General features: G+C 53.5%; 1 protein-coding gene across 1 annotated transcript in view; it reads left to right on the top strand.

Annotated features, from left to right (window-relative positions):
- The window catches only part of EXD3 (exonuclease 3'-5' domain containing 3), a 68,176-nt gene that overhangs the window by 420 nt on the left and 48,295 nt on the right, over positions 1 to 19,461 (top strand). Inside the window, exon 2 of the mRNA XM_045289337.1 lies at positions 18,285 to 18,508. Within this exon, the coding sequence (XP_045145272.1) occupies positions 18,325 to 18,508 (184 nt within the window). The 5' untranslated portion in view covers positions 18,285 to 18,324. The remainder of the gene's footprint in view (positions 1 to 18,284; positions 18,509 to 19,461) is intronic.

The raw sequence follows: 19,461 nt of genomic DNA on the forward strand, positions 1-19,461 counted from the left end.
CCGCAGCGGGAGGGACACAGGCCCAGACCCCCCATTCTCTAGGCCAGAAGCGGCGCTCAGGGCCCGTCCTGCTTTGGGGGTTCCGTGCGGTAGCCCGGGACCGACGGTCTGTCTACGTCAGGACCCAGGCTGCTGGGGAGTCTGCTAACTCAGGTCGTGTCGGAGGGCGGCGCGTCCAAAGGAAACCGAAAGCAGCCCCAGGTCTGGGCTGCGCCTGGGCCCGACGCGAGCCATGCTTGGACTCACGGCCCAAAGCTGGCGGGTGTGGGGGTGAGGCCCGCGGCGGGGGCCGAGACAACGTCCGATGGTCCCAGTGGCCCTGTCCCGCCCGGCCAGCGCCTCAGGCCGAGCGGCCCACCTGCCCGGCAGCACCTGAGCGGTCACCAGGGGGCGCCCGGCGCACAGCCGCTGCCGCGTGGTGCCCGGGGGAAGCCCCGCGCGTCTCCTCTGGCAAATGCACCATTCTTGTTGCTACGCTAGCAAGGAGGGAGTGAGCGCGGGCCGGGGGAAAGCGCAGGACACATGGCACGTGACACGGCGGCGGCGGCGAGGTCCGCCAGCGTCAGATGCCCCGGCCCCTTTTCTGGACAGTTAGAGCATAACCCCCCACCCACCCACCCACTGTGCCTGCAATTGCGCGAGACGCCCCCGGCTCTGACCTTTGGCCAACTCATCACCACACCCCCTTAGGCCATCACAAAGGCCTGGCAGCTGGGAGGGTTCCTTTGGGAAAAGGGGCTTGGCAAGTCCTCAGGAAGGAAGGGAGACCAACCAGACGATGGGCTGAGAAGGCTGCCAGCTGGAGCTGCCTCGGCCCAGAGAAGCACGGGTGTGGAATGTGAGATTGCTTGGGAAACTAGTCACGGACCGCCTGCCCACACAGAGCGTTCCTGCCCGGCTTTCAGCAAGTACCAAGGGCTTTTTTGGGCCACGAATCTGGCCAGCCAAGAACATACGGCTAGGACACAGAATGCAGGGATGACCAGCCTGGACACAGGACACCAAGCCCAAGGTAACCAGGCTGCAGTGACCAGCCTGAACAGAACCCTGCTGCAACGTGGATGGGACACTGAAGCAGACCCAGAAGGGCAATGCCTTGTCACCCCACATGAAACGTCTGGCCATCAGGGAGTGAAGGGGAGTGGCTGCCAGGGCTTCAGGAAGGGACTGCTCGTGGGCCCGGGGGGCTTCTCTCTAGAGTGAGGAAATGTTCCAGAATTAGAAAGAAGTGGCTGCACACCACTGAACACACCAGCCACCACTGACCTGCCCTCTGAAAGAGTGGACTTCATGGGCTGTCTCAAGAAAGCTTTCAACAGCTGCTGAGCGAGCAAAAGAACGAGGGCCCATTCACACCAGAACTCAGCCAGGGTGAGGAAGTGAGCTGGAGAACACCCCGCCCCTTAAAGTCTGGGTGACCTGGAGTGATGGCCCAGAGTGAGGGAGGCCTCCAGGACCTGATGGGCAAGGTTGGCTCCCTGCAGGTTGTGGTCAGCTGCTCATTCTGCACAGCTCTGTGGCTACTGGCTTTGAGCCCCACTCTGTTTTTTTTCTGACTGCTGATGAGATTGTTGCTTTTTCCTACTGGGGTTATGTTTCTGGCCGTCTCACAGTGTTCTGGTTTGCCCACACCTCCAGGTTCTATAGCCCCCTGGGCTGGAAGCCCCGGAGTGGACAGAAGCCTGACTGCTTCCTCTATTGGTTCGAATGGCCGAGTCCAGTGACTCAGGGCCTGAGGGCCAAGGCAGCGCTGGGAGTCTTCTGAAGCAGCTCCCCCAGCCTGCTGGCATGTGGAACTTGGGTGTGGCAGACCGTCTAGGTTTATGTATTAATCCGGGGTGACTAGAAAAACAAATCCACAGGTACTCGTGTGTAAAAGAGAAAGCTTTATATCAAGAAAACATCCTATCTGTCTAATACCAGTCTATAATTTCCTCTTCAGACTCATGCAACACATGCAATGATGCTGAATGCAGGAAGATCACAGGCCAGTAGGTGGAAAGTCTTGTGGATCCAGTGACAGTGGAAGCATCTCAGTGCTAGTGTGGGTCTCCGTGTGGCTCCTCCAGTTCCAGGGCTCTAGGTAGCTCCATGTGTCTTGTCATCAGGAATACCAAGCAGGGAGTGTGTATGTCCCACCTCCAGTGAGCTATTTATCTCCATAGCGCCTCCAAATGAGGTCATCAAGCAGCAACCTGATTGACAGGCTAAACTTCCACCCCTTCACTCTTAATAGTCTCAAATTAGCAAAAGATTATGTAACTACCACAGTTTATCTGACACTTTCTGACACCCACCCCCCACCCCCACCCAGCTTCTCAGCCCAGGACCATTGTTCCCCTCCTGCCCTGGTGGGCTGGAGAGGCAGGGTCTGGGCAGGTCATAGGAGGGGCCTCTGGTGTTTCTGGGGTGGGTACCTTCCTGTCCATTCCTGTCCCAGGCCAGCTGTTGAGACCAGCAGTAATGTAGTGTGAGGTGTACGTGAGGGTTTAGAGCTTCGTTGGCACATTGTGTTATCTCAAGGTCAGCAGTTCAAAACCACCAGCTGTTCTGCAGAAGAAAGAGGAGGCTTTCTGCTCCTGTAGCGTCACAATCTCAGAATCCCACAAGGGCAGCTCTACCCTGTCCCATAGGGTCACTGGCAGTCGGCATCGCCTTAATGGCAGCATGTTAGATGTTTGGAGAACCACATGAAAAAGTTTAAAGAAAACAGAGGGCCTAAGGTTTAGTAACATGCCCCAAATGCTGACATGCCACATGGAGGTGATCACTCATTAGCCAGGGATGCCATAGCTGGCCACCAGGCTGGAGTCCCCTGATGCCCCCAGGTCCTGCCCTGCAGCTGGCAGGCACCCTCAGTGAAAACCTGACCCCAGCTCAGTTCGGGGGCAAGATGCCCAAGGGTGCCCTGGGTTCTGCGTGTTGATGTTGGGCCCCCACCCACATGAGGGTGGCATGGAGACCCCAGCGGAGGGACCAGACAGCGTGCACCTCGAATGCTGAGTGCAAACCTCAGCAGAGGAAGCTCACCTGGCTGCCTGCTGGGGTTCTGCTCAGTGACTTGTGCCCGCTGATGACGCCCTCCTGTGTCCCCTTAGTGACCCTCAGAGCTGAGGCCTTGCTACTGTGTTCTTTGGTCACAGGAAGCCCACTTCCCTGCTGGAGCTTCTTGGGGCCCAGCCAAGGCTGGGGGTTGGGGACTCAGTCTGGCCCCCATTGAGGTGGGTGTGGAAGTGTGGTCACCAGGTGTCTAGGGAGCCCTGTGTGCTCCCTGAGGTGCCCACCAGTGCCAGTCCCTGGGGTCCAGCTGTCCGCCCTATTGCTGCTCCCAAAGCCAATAACCATGGGGTCTGAGGCCAGACCTGCCTCTCTCCCTCTCATCCTTGCCTCTGATGCCAGCCGACCCCTTGACACTCTGCTTCTGCAGTGGGGTTCCGTCACCCCTTGCGTGGCCCCACACTTGTTGGGACAGGTAACAGCTTATAGTTCAGGTGTGAAGTGCTCAGGGTAGTTGTTGGGTGAGAACAGCTGCTTCCGTGCCATGCCCACAGACAGGCCTTTTTGACCTGCCCCTTCCTGGCCTGGCCTCTGTCCTGCTTGGGCAGGTGGTCAAGCTATTGTGGAGCTGCCAGTAAGCGCCCAAAGGTCAGGTTACTCTGCTGTAAGCCTCAGCCTGAAGACACTCAATTCCAGTTCCCTGAATCCCAAATCCAGCTTCCGTGTCCAGAGGCACCCCGCTCCACCCTCCACCAGCCACCCTCCTGTCCAAAGCGCTCAGCCTCTGGGATGCCTGCACTCCCTCTCATGCACTGGCTTCTGGTTCTGCTGATGCTTGTCTGGTGTCACGGCTGACACCTGTTCCAGGAGGTCCACTGCCGGGGTCTTGGGTCCAAAGGGTGTGTTCCTCTCCTGGCTCTTCTCTCTTGCTGGTGGAGGGCCCCCCACTTCATACCCAGTAGGATGGCAATCTCAATTGACCCTGTTAATCACACAACTGAATCATGAAGCGTGCTTGGTAGGAGGGACAAGGGTCTGGGGTGCAGGAGCCACATTAAATCGTGCACAACAGTGCACCCTTTCCTGCTCTTGCCTGTGTGCCTGCCATATTGGGGTGTCCAGGGGGAACTCCCCGCCTGGAGGGGCTGAAGAATACCAGACCCCTCCTGGCCAGCACCTTGGTGCATCGAGTGCTTCATGTTGGGCGCTCAGGCCACGGGGAGGCCTCACTCTGGTTGGGAGCTGGGTCTGCGCCCCATCCTGGTGGAGCGCATGGCACCTGTGTCCCAGCGCTGGGCGCTCAGGGCCTGATACGGGGAAGCACAGACGTTGGAAACATTCGAGTGGGGGACATGTCAGCCTCAGCCACACAGCGTGGGGACCTGAGGGGCCGCTGCCTTTGATGCTAAGCCGAGTCCCACATGGTGTGCAGAGCCACAGGGGTCTTAGTGTGGACGCAGAGCTGCCATCTTGCATTGGTCAAGCGCCTTGGTTCTGGGACCCCTGCACGAGGCCCCCTGGGTGCAGCAGACCCAGGAGGAATAGCAAGGTGGGGTCCGGCTTCCCTCAGCCCAAACTCACAGAATCAAGCCCACTGCAGTTGGGTCATCCCCCAGGATGGCGCTCCCAGGGGCCCACCTTTCTGCTGAGCAGTGGGCAGCGGGTTGTACTGCCCACAGTTTGGTTGGCAGCAGGGTGTGCTTAACCACAGAGCCCCCCAGGCCAGCCCCCCTAAACACGCGAGGCTCCTCTGCCCTGGCACCCTGCCGCGCATCCCTTTTCTCCACTTGGCTACGAATTCCCTAGGCTTTGCAACAGTTCTCAACCTGTGAGTCGCAACCCCTTTGGGGTCAAACAACCCTTTCACAGGGGTCACCCAATTCATAACAGTTATGAAGTAGCAATGAAAATAATTTTATGGTTGGGGTTCCCCACAACATGAGGAACTCTATCAAAGGGTCGAGGCATTCAGAAGGTTGAGAACCACTGGTTTAGAACATCCTGCAGGAGCGAGCCTGGCTCCTCCTGTCCCTGCCACAGGAGCCCGGCCCACCAAGGGCGCAGCTCATGTCTGCACGCAGTGTCCCGGCCCTTCTGCCAAGGCTAACTTTACCTGTCAGTCTGTCTAGGGGCCTCGCTGTTGACCAAACCTCAGACTAGTGGCTCAGGCTCACCAGCACAGCATGGTGTCGTCATCGGACAGTGGGGGGACGCGGGAGCCTCTACGGGTGTGCTTCCCTTTGGGCCCTAAGTTGGTTCCCGTGGCAGAACTCTGGCTGCCCCTTCCTGTGGCCTCCCCTGCAGTGCTGTCCAGCTGCTGCCTGACACCCAGACTGGACTGGCAGCTCTTCCCACCCAGAGGGCAGCTCCTCTGGTGTAAACCCCTGCCCTCCCCAGCCCAGCCTCCCTGGCTTGGTTTCCTGGGGACCCTCAGGCCTGCTGGTGCTGAAAGCGGTGCCAGAGCAAGAGGACCCGTTTGGGGCGTTCTGGAATTGCTTCTCTAAGCTGGCTCGATGCAAAGGCACTAGTATACAGTGGTAAAGAGCTCACCATGTGAAGTGGCAGGAGGGACATAGGAGACACCATCTGTGAGCTGCACTTCTGTCTGTCCGTACCCTTGCTGTTGGGTCAGCTCATTGCTACCCACAGTGTGTCAGCCCCTCCCACTGAAAGCTTTCTCTTTTTCCTGACCCCAGCATGACCATGACAGGCCATGATGTCCTCCTTCTCTGGCGGGACTAGTCCCTCCTCATCACAAAGTCTCACCATCCTCACTCTGGGGAGCACTCTGGTTTTACCTCTTCCCAGACCGGCCTTACGGGGCAGGTGCTGGGCTCCCCGTGGCTGCACACTCCAAGACTTCCTGGCACACTCTCCAGACGTCCCATTCCTCTGTGGCCATTGGCCACACCACGGCAGGGGCCTGCTGCACCTTGGCGTCAAAGGAAGGTCGTGGCAGGTTTCTGACGGAGATTTGCCCAGTGCAACGTGCGCTTTGATTCCTTGACTGCTGTTTCCAGGAAATGTCACCGCTGGCCCCTCCCAATCAAACACAGGGGACAAGGTTCCAGGTGCTCGTGTACTTGGGGCCCTGGAACTTCTTTGTCTAGCTGTGGGGGCCCACAGTACTGGCTGGGTGCTCCTGCTCTCCAGAGACCAACTGAGGGAAGGACAGGGTAAGCTCAGGGGTCCAAAGTCCCAGCTCAAGCGACATGACAGTGACGTGACAGTAGCTATGTGCGCCTTGGAGAAGCCTTCTCTGTATCCACCACAGTGGAGGTCACTGACCGCCCAGGCAACAGCCTGATCTGGTGCGCAGCCTCGCCAGTTAGAGTCCCCGTGGCTCACTGTGTCCATGGTGTAAGTGGAGACGTTGACGTACTGGGATGCTGAAGATTGGAACAGGGACATGTGGACAGGTATTGGGCCAACTGTGAGCCCCCACATTCTGCTGAGGCATCTCTGTCAGTAGAGTCAGCCCTTCGGCCCCCATTCAAAGAAGTCCATCCAGCTGTGTCTGAAGAAGGGGCCTGGTGGTGCAGTGGGTTAAGGTGGGAGAGCTCTAACCATGAGCTCAGCAGTTCAAAGCCACCAGCTGCTCAGAGGGTGAAAGATCTTCTCAAAGATTTACAGCCTCAGACACCCCAAGGAGCAGTTGTACTCTGTCCCCTCAGCTCGCTGTGAGTCCATTTAAAGGACTGGCTTTTTCTCTGAAGAATCTGCCCAAGGCTGCCCCTGAGGCAGGTGCCCAGCAGGCACGAGGGAAGGCACCCACCCTCCCACTGTCCCTGCCTCCAGACCCACCATTACTCGTGTCTCAGTGAGCCCTGAAAGTGAGGACAAAAAGGAACGCATGAAGAGGCGTGCCACGCTCCCAGAGTAGGACGAGGCCTCCTTAATGCACGTGGCAGCAAGGTGTGATGCAATGGGGCATAGCTAGTCCGTCTGCAGTCCTGCTCTGGGTCACTAAGTGCTGGTCCTATGCGCAGCATTGCAGCTGCCGCGCCTGGGATAGGAGCCACCAGTTCAGTCAGTTGGTGAGCTGAGACGGAGGCGGAAAGACGGCAGGTACTCCAGGAGGCACCGTGTCCGAGGCGCCCAAGCACTCAACTGTGCAGATCATAACACACTGTGGGTGGCCTTGAGAAGGACACATGTGCGAGGAACTTGTGTGTGGCTCAGGAGGCAGTTGTGCAAACAGAACACGGGAATCGCGCGTGGAGTAAAATCAGGAGAGAGTGTGCCGGGGTTGCATCCTTGCACCACAGGTACGCAGACGCAGGCTGAGCAGTCATCCGGGAAGCTGGATTCTACGAAGACAAATGTGTCGGCAGGCTTCTTCACCACCGGAAGTACACCAGTGACAACCTTGCTCGCTGAAAGTGGCGAGAGGACTTGAAGCGCTTTCTGATGAAGATCAAGGACTGCAGCCTTCAGGATAGATTCCACCTCAAGGAAAGAAGACCCCAATCCGCACACCTGGAGCCACGGGGAACATCACGGGCGATGGAGGACAAGTTGAGGTTGTCAAGGACTTTGTCTTGCTTGGATCCACAATCAATGTTCGTGGAAGCAGCTGTCAAGAGGTCAAAAGATGTGCCGCGTTAGGTAGACCTGCTGCACCAGACCTCTTCAGAGTGTTGAAGAGCAAGGACGCTACGTTGAGGACTAAGGTGCGCCTGACCCAAGCGATGGTATTTCCCATCGCCTCACATGCTGTGAGAGCTGGACACTGGATAAAGAAGACCAGAGAAGAATCGGTGTATTTGAATTGTGCTGGAGAAGAAGATTGAAAGTACCATGAAAAAAATAATAATACAGTTTTCGATATTTTCTGCTATCTTTTCTATTGAGGTGTTTTGTGTGGTGTTTTTTTTTTTTTTTGCTTTTTGCTTTTGTCTAGTCAATGTTGTGGGGTTTGTTGCTCGCTTCCTATTTGTTTTGCATGGTTTTGTGTATATGAAACCCAGGATAGGTTAACCTATAGAGACGGTAATTGGGTTAATAATTAACTAGGGGAATCATAAGGAGGGGTGGGGGTGGGAATCAGAAACTAACAATGAATACAGAAGAAAATGTTCTGAAATTGACTGGTGATGATGGCATAATTCTTAATATGATCAAACAAAATGATATGATATATTTAGCATATACTAATAAAATTATTTTTAAAAAATAATAATAAGAGAAAGAACCATGGACTGCTAAAAGGACAAGCCAGTTGTGATAGGGTTTTTCGTGCCAATATGGCTCCCATAGGAACACGTGGGCAAAGTTTAGCCTGTCAATCAGGTCAGGCCTTGATTGGAGGGAGGCTGAGATAAACGGCCTCTTACTTTCTCCCTGGTGATCAGAGCAGCACGCTGCTGCCTGCGTTAGCTGCTCTGCGCGGGGCTCCTCGTGGGTCAGGTCACCATGCCTGCAGCCCTATGCCTTGAGGTTCCAGCGTGACCTGCGTTGCTAAGCTGCTGCACTACCGGCCCCTGTGATCCCTCCACAACCTCTCATCACCCTGCTGTTGCCGCCTCACCTTGCCATGTTTGCTGCCTTGACCTTGGACCAGTGGCCAGCGTGAATTGGAAGGACCTTCACTATATTAGCTGTCCCAGGAAAGTGAGCTGGACTGAGCCCTTCGTACTGCTGTGTGTACTAATTAGCTGTTGTATTCCTTTTCGCTGTATAAAGCCATCCTTATATATATAATCATAAGTATCCTGGCTTTGTTTCTCCAGAGAACCCTGCCTAACACAATGGGTACCAGAAGTGGTTCTAGAGAAACAAGGTCATAAAACTGGGTTTCCTGAATTGGTTCTCCAGCCTGAGTAGGTCTAACAGTACCGAGAATGCTGCCTCTACCCCTAAAGGCATAGATAAGTCTGCCACTCTTACTAGAGAGGGTGGTGCTGATCCATGGTGTGAAGTGGCAAAGCCAGTATCCACACTATCACCACCAACAGATGAAGTGCTGGTGAGAAGGGAGGCTCTGGGTGATCGTGTGTTTGGTATTTTCCAGCAGTTTTGTCGGGATGAGTATAGCGAGGGAAGCTGGTTGGCTGGTCCTTCTTACAATAGAAAACGTGATCAAGGAAAGGGATCATCTCAGAACCTCAGAAGCACGTCTCAAGTGCAGAATAACAGACCTGACACTTTCTGCATGTGCTACAAAGGAGAGTCTTCTCTCCTCTAGCAATAGAGCTGACGTTGCCGAAAACCACATCCAGGGTCCCTTGATCTGAGTACCTGAATTACAGCGTCAGCGGACCTGCAGGTCTAGAACAGTGTCTGAGATTAAAGTAAGAAAGAATTGGGACCCTGAAATATGGGATGGGAACACATGGGCTGATGATCCAGAAGAGGGGGCTATTGAGCCCTTAGAATCTATTGAACTACCTCAGTCAATAGCTCCACACCTCCCACTTAAAGGGATGAATACATATTGATAAAACAACTCACACTTGAGCAGATTAACCAAACTGGTCACGCTGGAGCATTGCCTGGGGGAGGTGCCTTACAAGACACAGGCGCTCCAGCCTATACCCAGGCTCTCCTGGAGAGCCCCCGGAAGCCCCCCCCAATTATTTCCTCTAGTTCTGTAAGGAGAATGAAGTCTCAGGAAGTTCCTGAAAGGGAGGTTCAGATGATGACCCAGGAAGAAGAGCACTGTGCTCCAGTTTTCTAACACAACAGTGCAAGCAGAAGCCTGGGGAGTTTGGTGGGAATGATTATGAAGGGTGTGGGACACTGGTACAATGAATGTGTTCCCTGATGTGGAGCAAATTCTTCCTTCAGCGTCTCAGCATGAGAAGTTGAGAGGATCTCATTCAGTGGTTCTCAATCTTCCTAATGCCAAGACCCTTTAATACAGTTCCTCATGTGGTGACCCCAACCATAAAATTATTTTCGTTGCTACTTCATAACTGTAATTTTGCTACTGTGATGAAGCGGGCGAGCCCTGTGAAAGGGTCATTTGACCCCCCCCAAGGGGTTCGAGACTCTGTTAGTCTGGGTACTTTAGAGAAACAAATCCCCAGAAACTCATATGTATAAGAGAGAGGTTTATATAAAGGGTAAGTGCACATCAAGAAAACATCCCAACCCAGTGCTGCCCAAGCCCAAAGTCCAACATTAACCCTTATGTCTGACACCAATCCACAAAGACTTCCTCCATCTCACAAAACACAGACTATGACGCCGACTGCAGGAGGAAAGCTGAGTCAGTGAGTGTGTAAGCATCTCAGCGCTGCCAGGGGTCTCCACACGGCTGCTCCAGCACCCAGGGCTGCATCGGGGTAGGTCCATGTGGCTTCTCAGGGATGTCTCACAGGAAGTGAGCCTTGCCAGCTGAAGCAGGAACTGGCTAAGGCAGCTGCACCCTGGTCCGACCATCAGAGAGCAAGAGACCAGCGAACTAGAAAGGCTCGGCTCACCGAGCCATTTATCTCGCTGCCCTTCAATTAACCCCACGTGTGTTTATCAGCCAGGTTGGCACAATAAACTTTAACTCAGAGACCCACAGGTTGAGAACTGCTGATCTAATTGCTTATTTAGTTGGTTCACTGAAGCATGGGCTGCCAGATAGCCTAGATTAGACCTACTTGAGATACCTGACCTACCTTGGTACACTGTAGAATAAGGTATCTATGAATCAACTAAGTCCACATGGAAGAAGCACACCAGCTTGTGTGATCCAAAGATGACAATTACAAAATTCCAATATGGTGAAGGGAAAAATATCAGAGCTAAAAGTATGAACACCCAATAAATAGGAGGCTATGGAGGACAGTGAGAGCCCAAAACCCATCTGCAGAGTCTATCTGGTCCAGCGGTTCTCAACCTGTGGGTCGCGTGGGCCCCTTGGGGGTCGAACGACCCTTTCACAGGGGTCGCCCGATTCATCACAGTAGCAAAATTACAGCTATGAAGTAGCAATGAAAATAATGTTATGGTTGGGGGCGCCACAACATGAGAAACTATTAAAGGGTCTCGGCGTTAGGAAAGTTGAGAACCACTGGACTCTAGTCAGACAGCTGCTGGCAGATCCGCTCTAGCCCCAGGCAAGAGTCTCAACAGCCTCACCATCAGGCAGAGACCAGTGTAGTCTTGATTATTCAGGATCGAACTCATAGTGGGCCAGGTGACCTCCCTTATAGACACAACCTGAATTGGTTCTGGGCGCAAGTATCCTTTACTTGTTCATGACAGAAGTTTCTTCCCTGCCTTTTTGAATGTGGATGGGGGAGTCTTTCGTTCTTAATCACTGTTTATATTATTACTTTATCCTTACCACCTTATTTCGATTTTGGTTTGTATTGTTTCTGTTGGGTTTCCCAGTTTGTGACCCGCAGGAGGAGTAGATGCACAGAGATCATAACTGATACCAGGGTTGATGGGAGTGTAGGGGTGGGGGTGAGTGACAGGGAGGGAGAGGGGATTACAGGAATAAAAAAGGGAGCAGGGAGGGAGCACTAGAACTGACTGTGATTGTACAACTTATTTTAAAGGCAATTTAACCAGGAGGGGGGAAATGTTCTAAAATTGACACATTCTTTTAAAAAAAATCATTTTATTGGGGGCTCGTACAACTCTTATCACAATCCGTTGTGTCAAGCACTTTTATACATTTGTTTCTCTCATCATTCTCAAAACATTTGCTTTCTACTTGAGCCCTTGGTATCAGCTCCTCATTTTCCCTCTCCCTCCTTGCTCCCCCCTCCCCCATGAACCCTTGATAATCTACATTATTATTATCATTTTAATTGACATGTTCTAATGATTGCACAATTCTCCTTGATATGCTTGAACTATTGAATTGTATGGTATGTAAATTATGTGCCAGTACAACTGTTATTTAAAAAGAAGTATCCAAAAGTTTAGGGAAATTGGTATGTTGGAATGGATCTAGCAGGATAACCCCATATGAGTGCCCAAAAAAGGAGTACCCTGAGGACATACCTTTCCCCACAACCATAGGAACACGTTTGTGCAGTGGGCCCCAGCGTATCCGAAGACTCCGGCGATTGCTGTTTTATGTGCGCCAGGATTAACAGTGGGCACTGCCCTGTGTGAACTCCGACATTTGCCCACAATGGGGCTGATTGGGCCCCGTGGTGGTAGGGGCAGGTGTGAACACTGAATCAACAAGTTTCTGGAGTAATCAGAGCAGCCTGTCTTGTGTGGACTAACAGCATTGACTACTTAGCCACAGTGTCCCTAGGAGTGAAATCCATGGGAAACCTACTATTTCCATGATCTATGCAGGCAGAAGAATGCGAGATCAGGTGAACAGCAATTCAACTCCAATCACCAGAATAGAGTCACGACCACTCAATCAATTCCCAGACCTGAGCCAGTTAACAACAGACCCACAGCCCCTTGAGTGAGGGGAAGGCTGGGTTCCTTTGAAGAAGGACCCTGCTACATCACCAGAGGTTTATTTTGTTAGTCTTTCTTCCCCACAAGGGACTGTTCATTGGGGGAAAGGAAATAAACTTTTGGGGGATTACTGGACACTGACTCTAACTGACACTAATTCCAGGAGACCCAAAATATTTTAAAAGCCACCAGTCACAGTGGGGCATATAGAGGTCAAGTTATCAATGGAGTCTTAGCTCAGGTTTGCCTCACAGTGGGTCCAGTGGGCCCCTCAACCCATCCTGTGGTTATTTCCCCAGTTCCAGAATACATCATTGGAATAGACATACTTAGTAACTGGCAGACCCCAGAAATGTGGACTAAAGGATATATGTAGAAAAGGTGTCAGGGTATGGGACCCTGACAGTCAAAGGGGTCCTTAGGCGTGACTGGGATCATGGAAAATTGTGGGAAACCAAGAAGTGGGAAGGGTGTGCGGACGCGTTCCCGCTGCTCATCATGAAGGGGCTGGGAGGCCGAGTGGTGGAGGGAGGCCTGCATCCCCGCCACACTCTCCTGACTAAGACTTGTCCCCGCAATCTCCCCCTCGGAGGCCACTTAAAGCTGTTCCTAGTGAGCACACTCAAGCTCCTGCCTGGGAGAGCAACCAGACCTGACTTCCTGCCCCATCCTAGGGGCAGCAGACTCCCTTCTGCCTCCATCACAGATTGTTCCCCTGGAGGCCAAGGCTACGCCTTCATACTCTAGGAGCTGCCCACCTTGTTACGTGGGTGCCTTCCTGTCAAGTGCATGCCTCCAGTACCTCTCCTACCGATTATGTGCGTCGAACGACCCCTTCACGGGGGTCACCCAATTCATAACAGTAGCAAAATGACAGTGATGAAGTAGCAACAAAAATAATTTTATGGCTGGGGGTCACCCCCACATGAGGAACCGTATTCAGTGTCACGGTATCAGGAAGGCTGAGAACCACTGCTCTAGCACATCCCGCCCTGTTACCGATGTGCTTACCGGAGCTTGCTAGCGCAGCCTACACTAGCGGCTGCAGAGTGCATTAGCTCTCTCTCCAGTCCGGTCTCCATGGAAGAGGTGAGTGAGCCCTTGCATGCCTGGTTTGATATTTCTCTCAATTTACCTTTGGATTATACAACCGCCCTTTAAGGCCCATTCTGTTGTGGAGGCTGCTCCCCCACAGAAAATAATTCAGACAGACAGACAGCGGGGCACAGGGGCTCCTTGTCCCTGTGTCAAGGCCAAAGGCGTGAATGGATACATTTAGTGGGGCTTGCAGCTCTTTCAAAAGGAATACATATCATCAGTGAATGCGTAATGTTATGAACAGGCAAGAAGAAGAAGATCTCACACTCCCCAGGGGAGCAATCTATGCACAGTATCAGCAGGAGAAGTCAGAGGGGGTTTGCTGCACGTGACAGTGGGCTGGGCTGTAGAGCCTGATTGCTCTTTATCTACAGACAATCCTCAGGCATCGGGAACAGCCAGACGCTGGGATGATTCATCTTATGTGGAAGCTCCTTTACGACAGTTCCTTTATGTGGGAGGTTTGGAGGGACTGTGTTCCGTCCTGAGGGTGAGGCTTAAGACTTATTTATAGCTCATCACCAGGAGGGTCTTCCCCAACCGGAGTCAGCTCTCCAGACCCTTAATGATGAGCAGAGAGGGTTTAGCTGCGTGACATGGTCCCGTAGTTTCCCACAATTCCCCTTTTTGTATGATGTTTTAAGTTTGAAAGGGCTGCATAAACTTTCTGACTTTGCTCCACTTTCCAGGGCTTTCTGCAGAAACAGCAAGCAGTGGTAAAGACAGAGATGGTGACAGTAAGCAAAGCAGTTAATCCAGAGCTTAGGTTATGCGATAGGCTTTGAGCCCATCCTTAAATGCATTGAAAATCTCCCTTTTTAGCTGTTTTACATCTAAGGAGATGTTTCCCTTAAGTCCTTGACATGGTTTCTAGTTAAGGACCCATCACGTAAGGGTCTGTTATACGAATAAGGGGTACACAGACATCAGTCATAGTCCCATCTGGAAGGCTGGTGTACCTCAGCCACTTCTGAGGAGCGTCGAGAAGTTGAGAGCCTGACTACGATCCTAGAGGGTCTTTCTGGTGGAAATTGTTAGAAATCTCAGAAAGGCAAAAACCAGGAATGAGTGGTGTCTTCTGATAAGAAAGCAGGTCTTTCAGAGGTTTCTGTAAGAGGGCGAGCTCCGAGCGGCCTGTCCCGTCCCCCATGCCCCCTCGGAGGAGACCTGCCCTCCAGGCGTTCTCTTTCACCTGAGAAGATGCATACAAATAGGCCCTCCCTGGGGGCTGCTAGAACCTGGGGATGGAATGATTGTGAAGGGAATTGGAAGTTGCTTCTTTTCCTTGGCCGTGTTTGCACCCTCCTTCCCCTGTGGAAAAAAGCTTGCAAACCTGGATCCCAAAGGTGATTTTCGTCCTCCCACCAAGTCTTTTCACGGTGGGCTTTCTCTGTAAGGGTAGAGAGGTCATTTTCTGCCATCTTTTTGTTAAACGTTTTTGTTGGAGAGAAAAAGATGGGGGCTGCCGAAGCTACACGAGGGTTGTCATGTATCCGTAGAACCGCTTGCCTTCCGCCTTTTGTCTTAGGGGTTGAGATTCTAAACCGCCGTCATTGCAGTCCACTTAGACAGTTTACGCAGCTATGTAAATGCAGAAGCTCTGCTTTCGGAGACAGGGCAACCCAGTCGCTGTCCAGTCAGCCATAACAAGCTGACCCCGAATGGCACTGCTGAGCCCTGATGACCCCACAGGGTAAACCCCAGGGTGCAGAGGCTCTTCCGTGTGGCTTTGTCTTTGTTTTTCTCTTTTCTTTTTCTGAATTAATTACAGAACAGATCTCTTTCCCATAACTTTTTAGGGTTAAGCGTGAGCGCAGGCCTAATTAAACCGTACTGCTCTCTAGGATCTGTACACTGTAGGGTTTTTCCACTTTGCCATAGTTTTTTCCTGGCTAACTTCTCCTTCAGACTTTTGATCAATAACCCCAGGAACAATGTGAACACCTTGAGACTTTAGGTCAGGCTTTCCTAAAACCAGAACTACTGTTCCCTCTGGTAGCTGGGGGTCCCCCTAGGACCAGCTCAACTTCTATTGACTGGTGAGACCTACTGCTCTTCCCTCTGCTGGCAGGAAAGTTCGGACTGGAACTGGGCTCCCCAGGCTCCATTGAGTGGGGTTCACTCGAAGCACCCCCCACCCTCCATTTCCCTGCTGGGTTGGTTGTGCTGCCTGATGGGGCTCCTGCGCAGAGCCCTGGCGGCCCGGGGCCACTCACAGTTGGTGAGTTCAATGAGGGTGTCACTGGCCTCCTCTCTGGAAATGTAGGGTTTTCCCGCAGTTCAAATATTTCCCCTTTGGTTTAGTTTCTAATTTTCCTTTTTTGCCTGTTTCTCTCTCTCCTCTTGAAAGCAAAGGTGCCTTCGGTTCCGTTCCAGTTTGATGCTGATCTAAAGCTCTATTGCTCCTGGGCTCCCTCGGGGTGGGGCACAGAGGCTTTTGCCATGAGGTTCTTTCTGCTTAGGGTCGAAACCTGTTCTTCTGGTTTCTTCTAACAGTTCTTCATACTCATTCAAAGAGATTTTAGTCTGCTTTTTAAAATTTGGACAGCTCTTACAAGACTCCTTACTACACTGCCCCTGACCTCCCGGTTTCTTCGCTTCTTCTGTCTGCAGAGGCTCTAACTCGGTCTTAACTCGTATCCACAGGGACCAGGTCTTAGCGGGCCTGGTCTCCCCTCCCCTGTTTGCTTCCTCGACATTTTCAGTGACCTTTCCCGGCCCTTCCTCAGGAAACCAGGGGTTGTACATTTTCACCACCTGTAGAAAACCATTCATTTGTCTTTTCCTTATTGCTACCCTGTTGTTTCCACCAAGGGGCCAGCCTGATACAGTAAGTTTTACTCAGACTTACTCTGACTTTGCCCTGGTCTATCAACAAATCCCCCAGCCGAGTTCTCACTTCAAGGTAACTCCCCAATCTCCTCTTCCTCGGCAGGGTCGCAAAGCCGTTGTGTGAGTCCACTCTCCTCTTCACGGAGTCTTTCCTTGGGGTCCCTGTTCTTTGTCACAAAGACCCGCTTCCAGTAACTCTCCACGCGCACTCTGCTAGAAGGAGCACACAGGGCTGGAGCGGACCACTGCTGTGGAGAACGGTAATGAAGAAGCTAGAGCAGCAGCTACAAGCCGGCCAGGGGCTAACTGGAACAGGCCACCAAAGGTTCCGATTCAAATCTAGTTAAAGTAAAGGGAAATTAGAACAAGTCCACGAGAACCCAAATACGAGACCATCTCAAGAACAGATTGGATGCGTCGAGCACTAATGACACAAGACCTGTGGGCTGGGGGTGTCATCCGGAACATCGCTTAGGAAGAAAACGAAAGGCCATTAGAAAAACAGGAAAAAAAAGATCAAAGTGGGCGTCAGAAGAAACTTGCTCATGATCATAGAGCAGCCAAAGAAATGGGAGAAAGGATGACATCAAAGAACTAAACAGAAAATCCCAAAGGGCAGCTCGAGAAGAGAAAGTCGTGTTCCCTGGGGTAGCACACCCAGAAGGAGGGACACACTCAGCATATCTTAGATGGAAGAAAAAGTCAAGCCGCGACTTGCAACGTTGAAAGATTCTGTTGGCCAAGTAGTAAACGATTAAGTAATTAAGAGGATGGACGTCAAAGAGGCACCAAAAGAAGATGGCAGAATACTCAGAGTCACTGTGCCAAAAAGCCAGCACCCACCATTCCAGGAGGCAGCATGTGATCAGGAGCCAATGGTGCCGAAAGCAAGGAGCCCAAGACACGCTGAAGGCATCCGTGACAACACAGCCCCAGGAACTGACGGGGTTCCAACCAACGAAGGTGCTGCAAACTGACGCAGACCTACATATCTGAGCCAAATCCGAAGACAGGTGACCCAGCCGTGAACAACATCACCATTGGATTTAATGAAATGTCAGGGCATTTCCAAATTCAGGTCCAGCCCCACGCTCTTGTCCTTGTCCTGTTCCTGCCCCTCCTGCCCCTGCCGCCCAGGGGGCAGACTCACTGCGGACCTGGGGTGGCCTGTGTGCGCTGTTAGGAACCCTAACAGCATGAACTGAAGCACTCCACATGGCATTGGGCCATTTAACTGGGGTGTCCCAGGAGACCGTGACCCCAAGCCCCCACAGCAAGGAGCCAGGTCCCATGGGGTGTTGGGTGGGGGCACAAGCAGCTTCAGGCACGTGCTTCTGGTCAGTCTGTCTGCTGCCCCACAGCTGGTGTCACCCCAGTGACACCCTGGCTGCACCCAACCAACGAGCGGGGCCACCCCACCACCGGCGGCTGCCTGGGCTTCTATCACCACAGATGGAGTTGGGGTGCCCTGGGAGCGGCAGCCCCCACTTCCTCCGCCTCTGTCCTGGAAGCCACACAGGCCTCCTTGCCTGGGCCCTTTTGGCCTGAGACAGTCTGTCCTGTGACTGACTCATTTCACCCACCACCCTGCCCCCCAGACGTCCCGAGTCCAGCGCCCCAAGTTCTGCTCCCTGTGTGCGCATGGCTTCTGTAGGATCTGCTCATGGGCACTAGGTAGTCTCTGTTCTGGCTGCAGTGGACAGTGCTGCAGGAGACACAGTGTGCCTGTCCCCATCTGTTTCAGCCTTGCCTTTCAATTTGGACCTTCAAGGACCTGCTGGTTGGTCACTCACTCAGCGAAGGTGTTCATGGAGGGGCTGCCTTCCCCTGCAGGAGTCTCCCCGGGGAGTCCTCTACTCTCCCCTTCTCTACGGAGAGCCCCTGGGGCTGGGGCCAGCATTCAGGCAGCTCTGGGCTCCTAGGGCAGCAGGGGCAGGGACTGGGTCTGTGTGAGAGCAGCTGTGACCGGTTGTCCCTGTCCCCAGATCTTCACGCCTGGAATTGCCACCGCTGCCTCCTTGGAGGATGGGCTCAGAAGTCCCTGCTGGTGACATCGCTGCTGCCCCTCCTGCCAGCGAACCTGCTGCTGGTGACCTGGCCTGTGACTCCGCCTCTGACCCTGTTGCCTGTGACCTTGCTGCTGGGAACCTCGCCACCCCCACCACTACCGGGGATCCTGCTGACGGGGACCCCGCCACTGCCACTGCTGGTGAGCCCTGGTGACACTGTCACTTCCCGTAGGCCCTGTCTGGTAGCACCAGGAGTTTGCAACTGGGTGGGATCTGGGGCGGGGTGGGGTCTGATGTGAGGTCAGGTGAGGGGTGAGGGTCAGGGTCCTGCTCCAAGTGAGGGTGAGCATGGGCAGCTCCTGGACAAAGAGTCTAACATGCAGGACCCCTCCTCTCTGAGTCAGGGGTGGGGGGAGCTGCCCTGCTCAAACTGGGGGTGGATCGCGGGGCTCAGAAGATGGAGTAGGCTGTATCGTGGAGCCTTGTGTGTGGAGATCTGGGGTTGGGCCAGGGAAAGGGGATCCCAGTGTTTCCAGGGGCCTCATAAGCTCCCCACTGTTTTCACAACCAGATCAGCCCAGCAGAACCACCCCACTCCCACCCCCACCCCCGCCACCTCTTTTCGTCACCCCTGTGGCATGGTGTCTTTGAAAATGCCCCACTGGCAGGTCGTAAGAGGTCCGGGCACTCGGCTACACTTTTTCCCAAAAACAAAACCAAGAACCCGAGCCAGCTACCACGGACGGACGGGGTTGGGGCAGCCATACCCCAGAGACGAGACACGAGGGGTGTCTGCATTTGGCCGGACTGGTTCCCAGGAGCCCAGGGTCCAGCCCTGCTCTTGGGCAGTGTCTGCCAGGCAGCTCAGCCTGTGCAACCAAGCAGCCCATCTCCTTGGAAGCCAAGTGCCCAGTCTCCCAGATGGCACCCCACAGGTGGGACTGTCTCCTAACTGGGCTTCCAGATCCCGCGGCCCTCTGCTGAGAGACCAGGATCAGCCTCTGCATGGCCCTGTCAGAGGGCCCTGCAGGAGGCTGTGCGGGAGAGCTCTCCCGGGGCAGTGCACACTGTGCTGGGAGGGAGGGAAGGAGGAAGGGGGCATGGGGAGACCTGTCAGTTCCCTCGCCTGCCTCTCCTGCCCGGGGGTGGGGTG

Source organism: Echinops telfairi, unplaced genomic scaffold (genome assembly GCF_000313985.2).
Source record: "Echinops telfairi isolate 266 unplaced genomic scaffold, ASM31398v2 ScPeMD7_25;HRSCAF=90, whole genome shotgun sequence".
Taxonomy (NCBI): domain Eukaryota; kingdom Metazoa; phylum Chordata; class Mammalia; order Afrosoricida; family Tenrecidae; genus Echinops; species Echinops telfairi.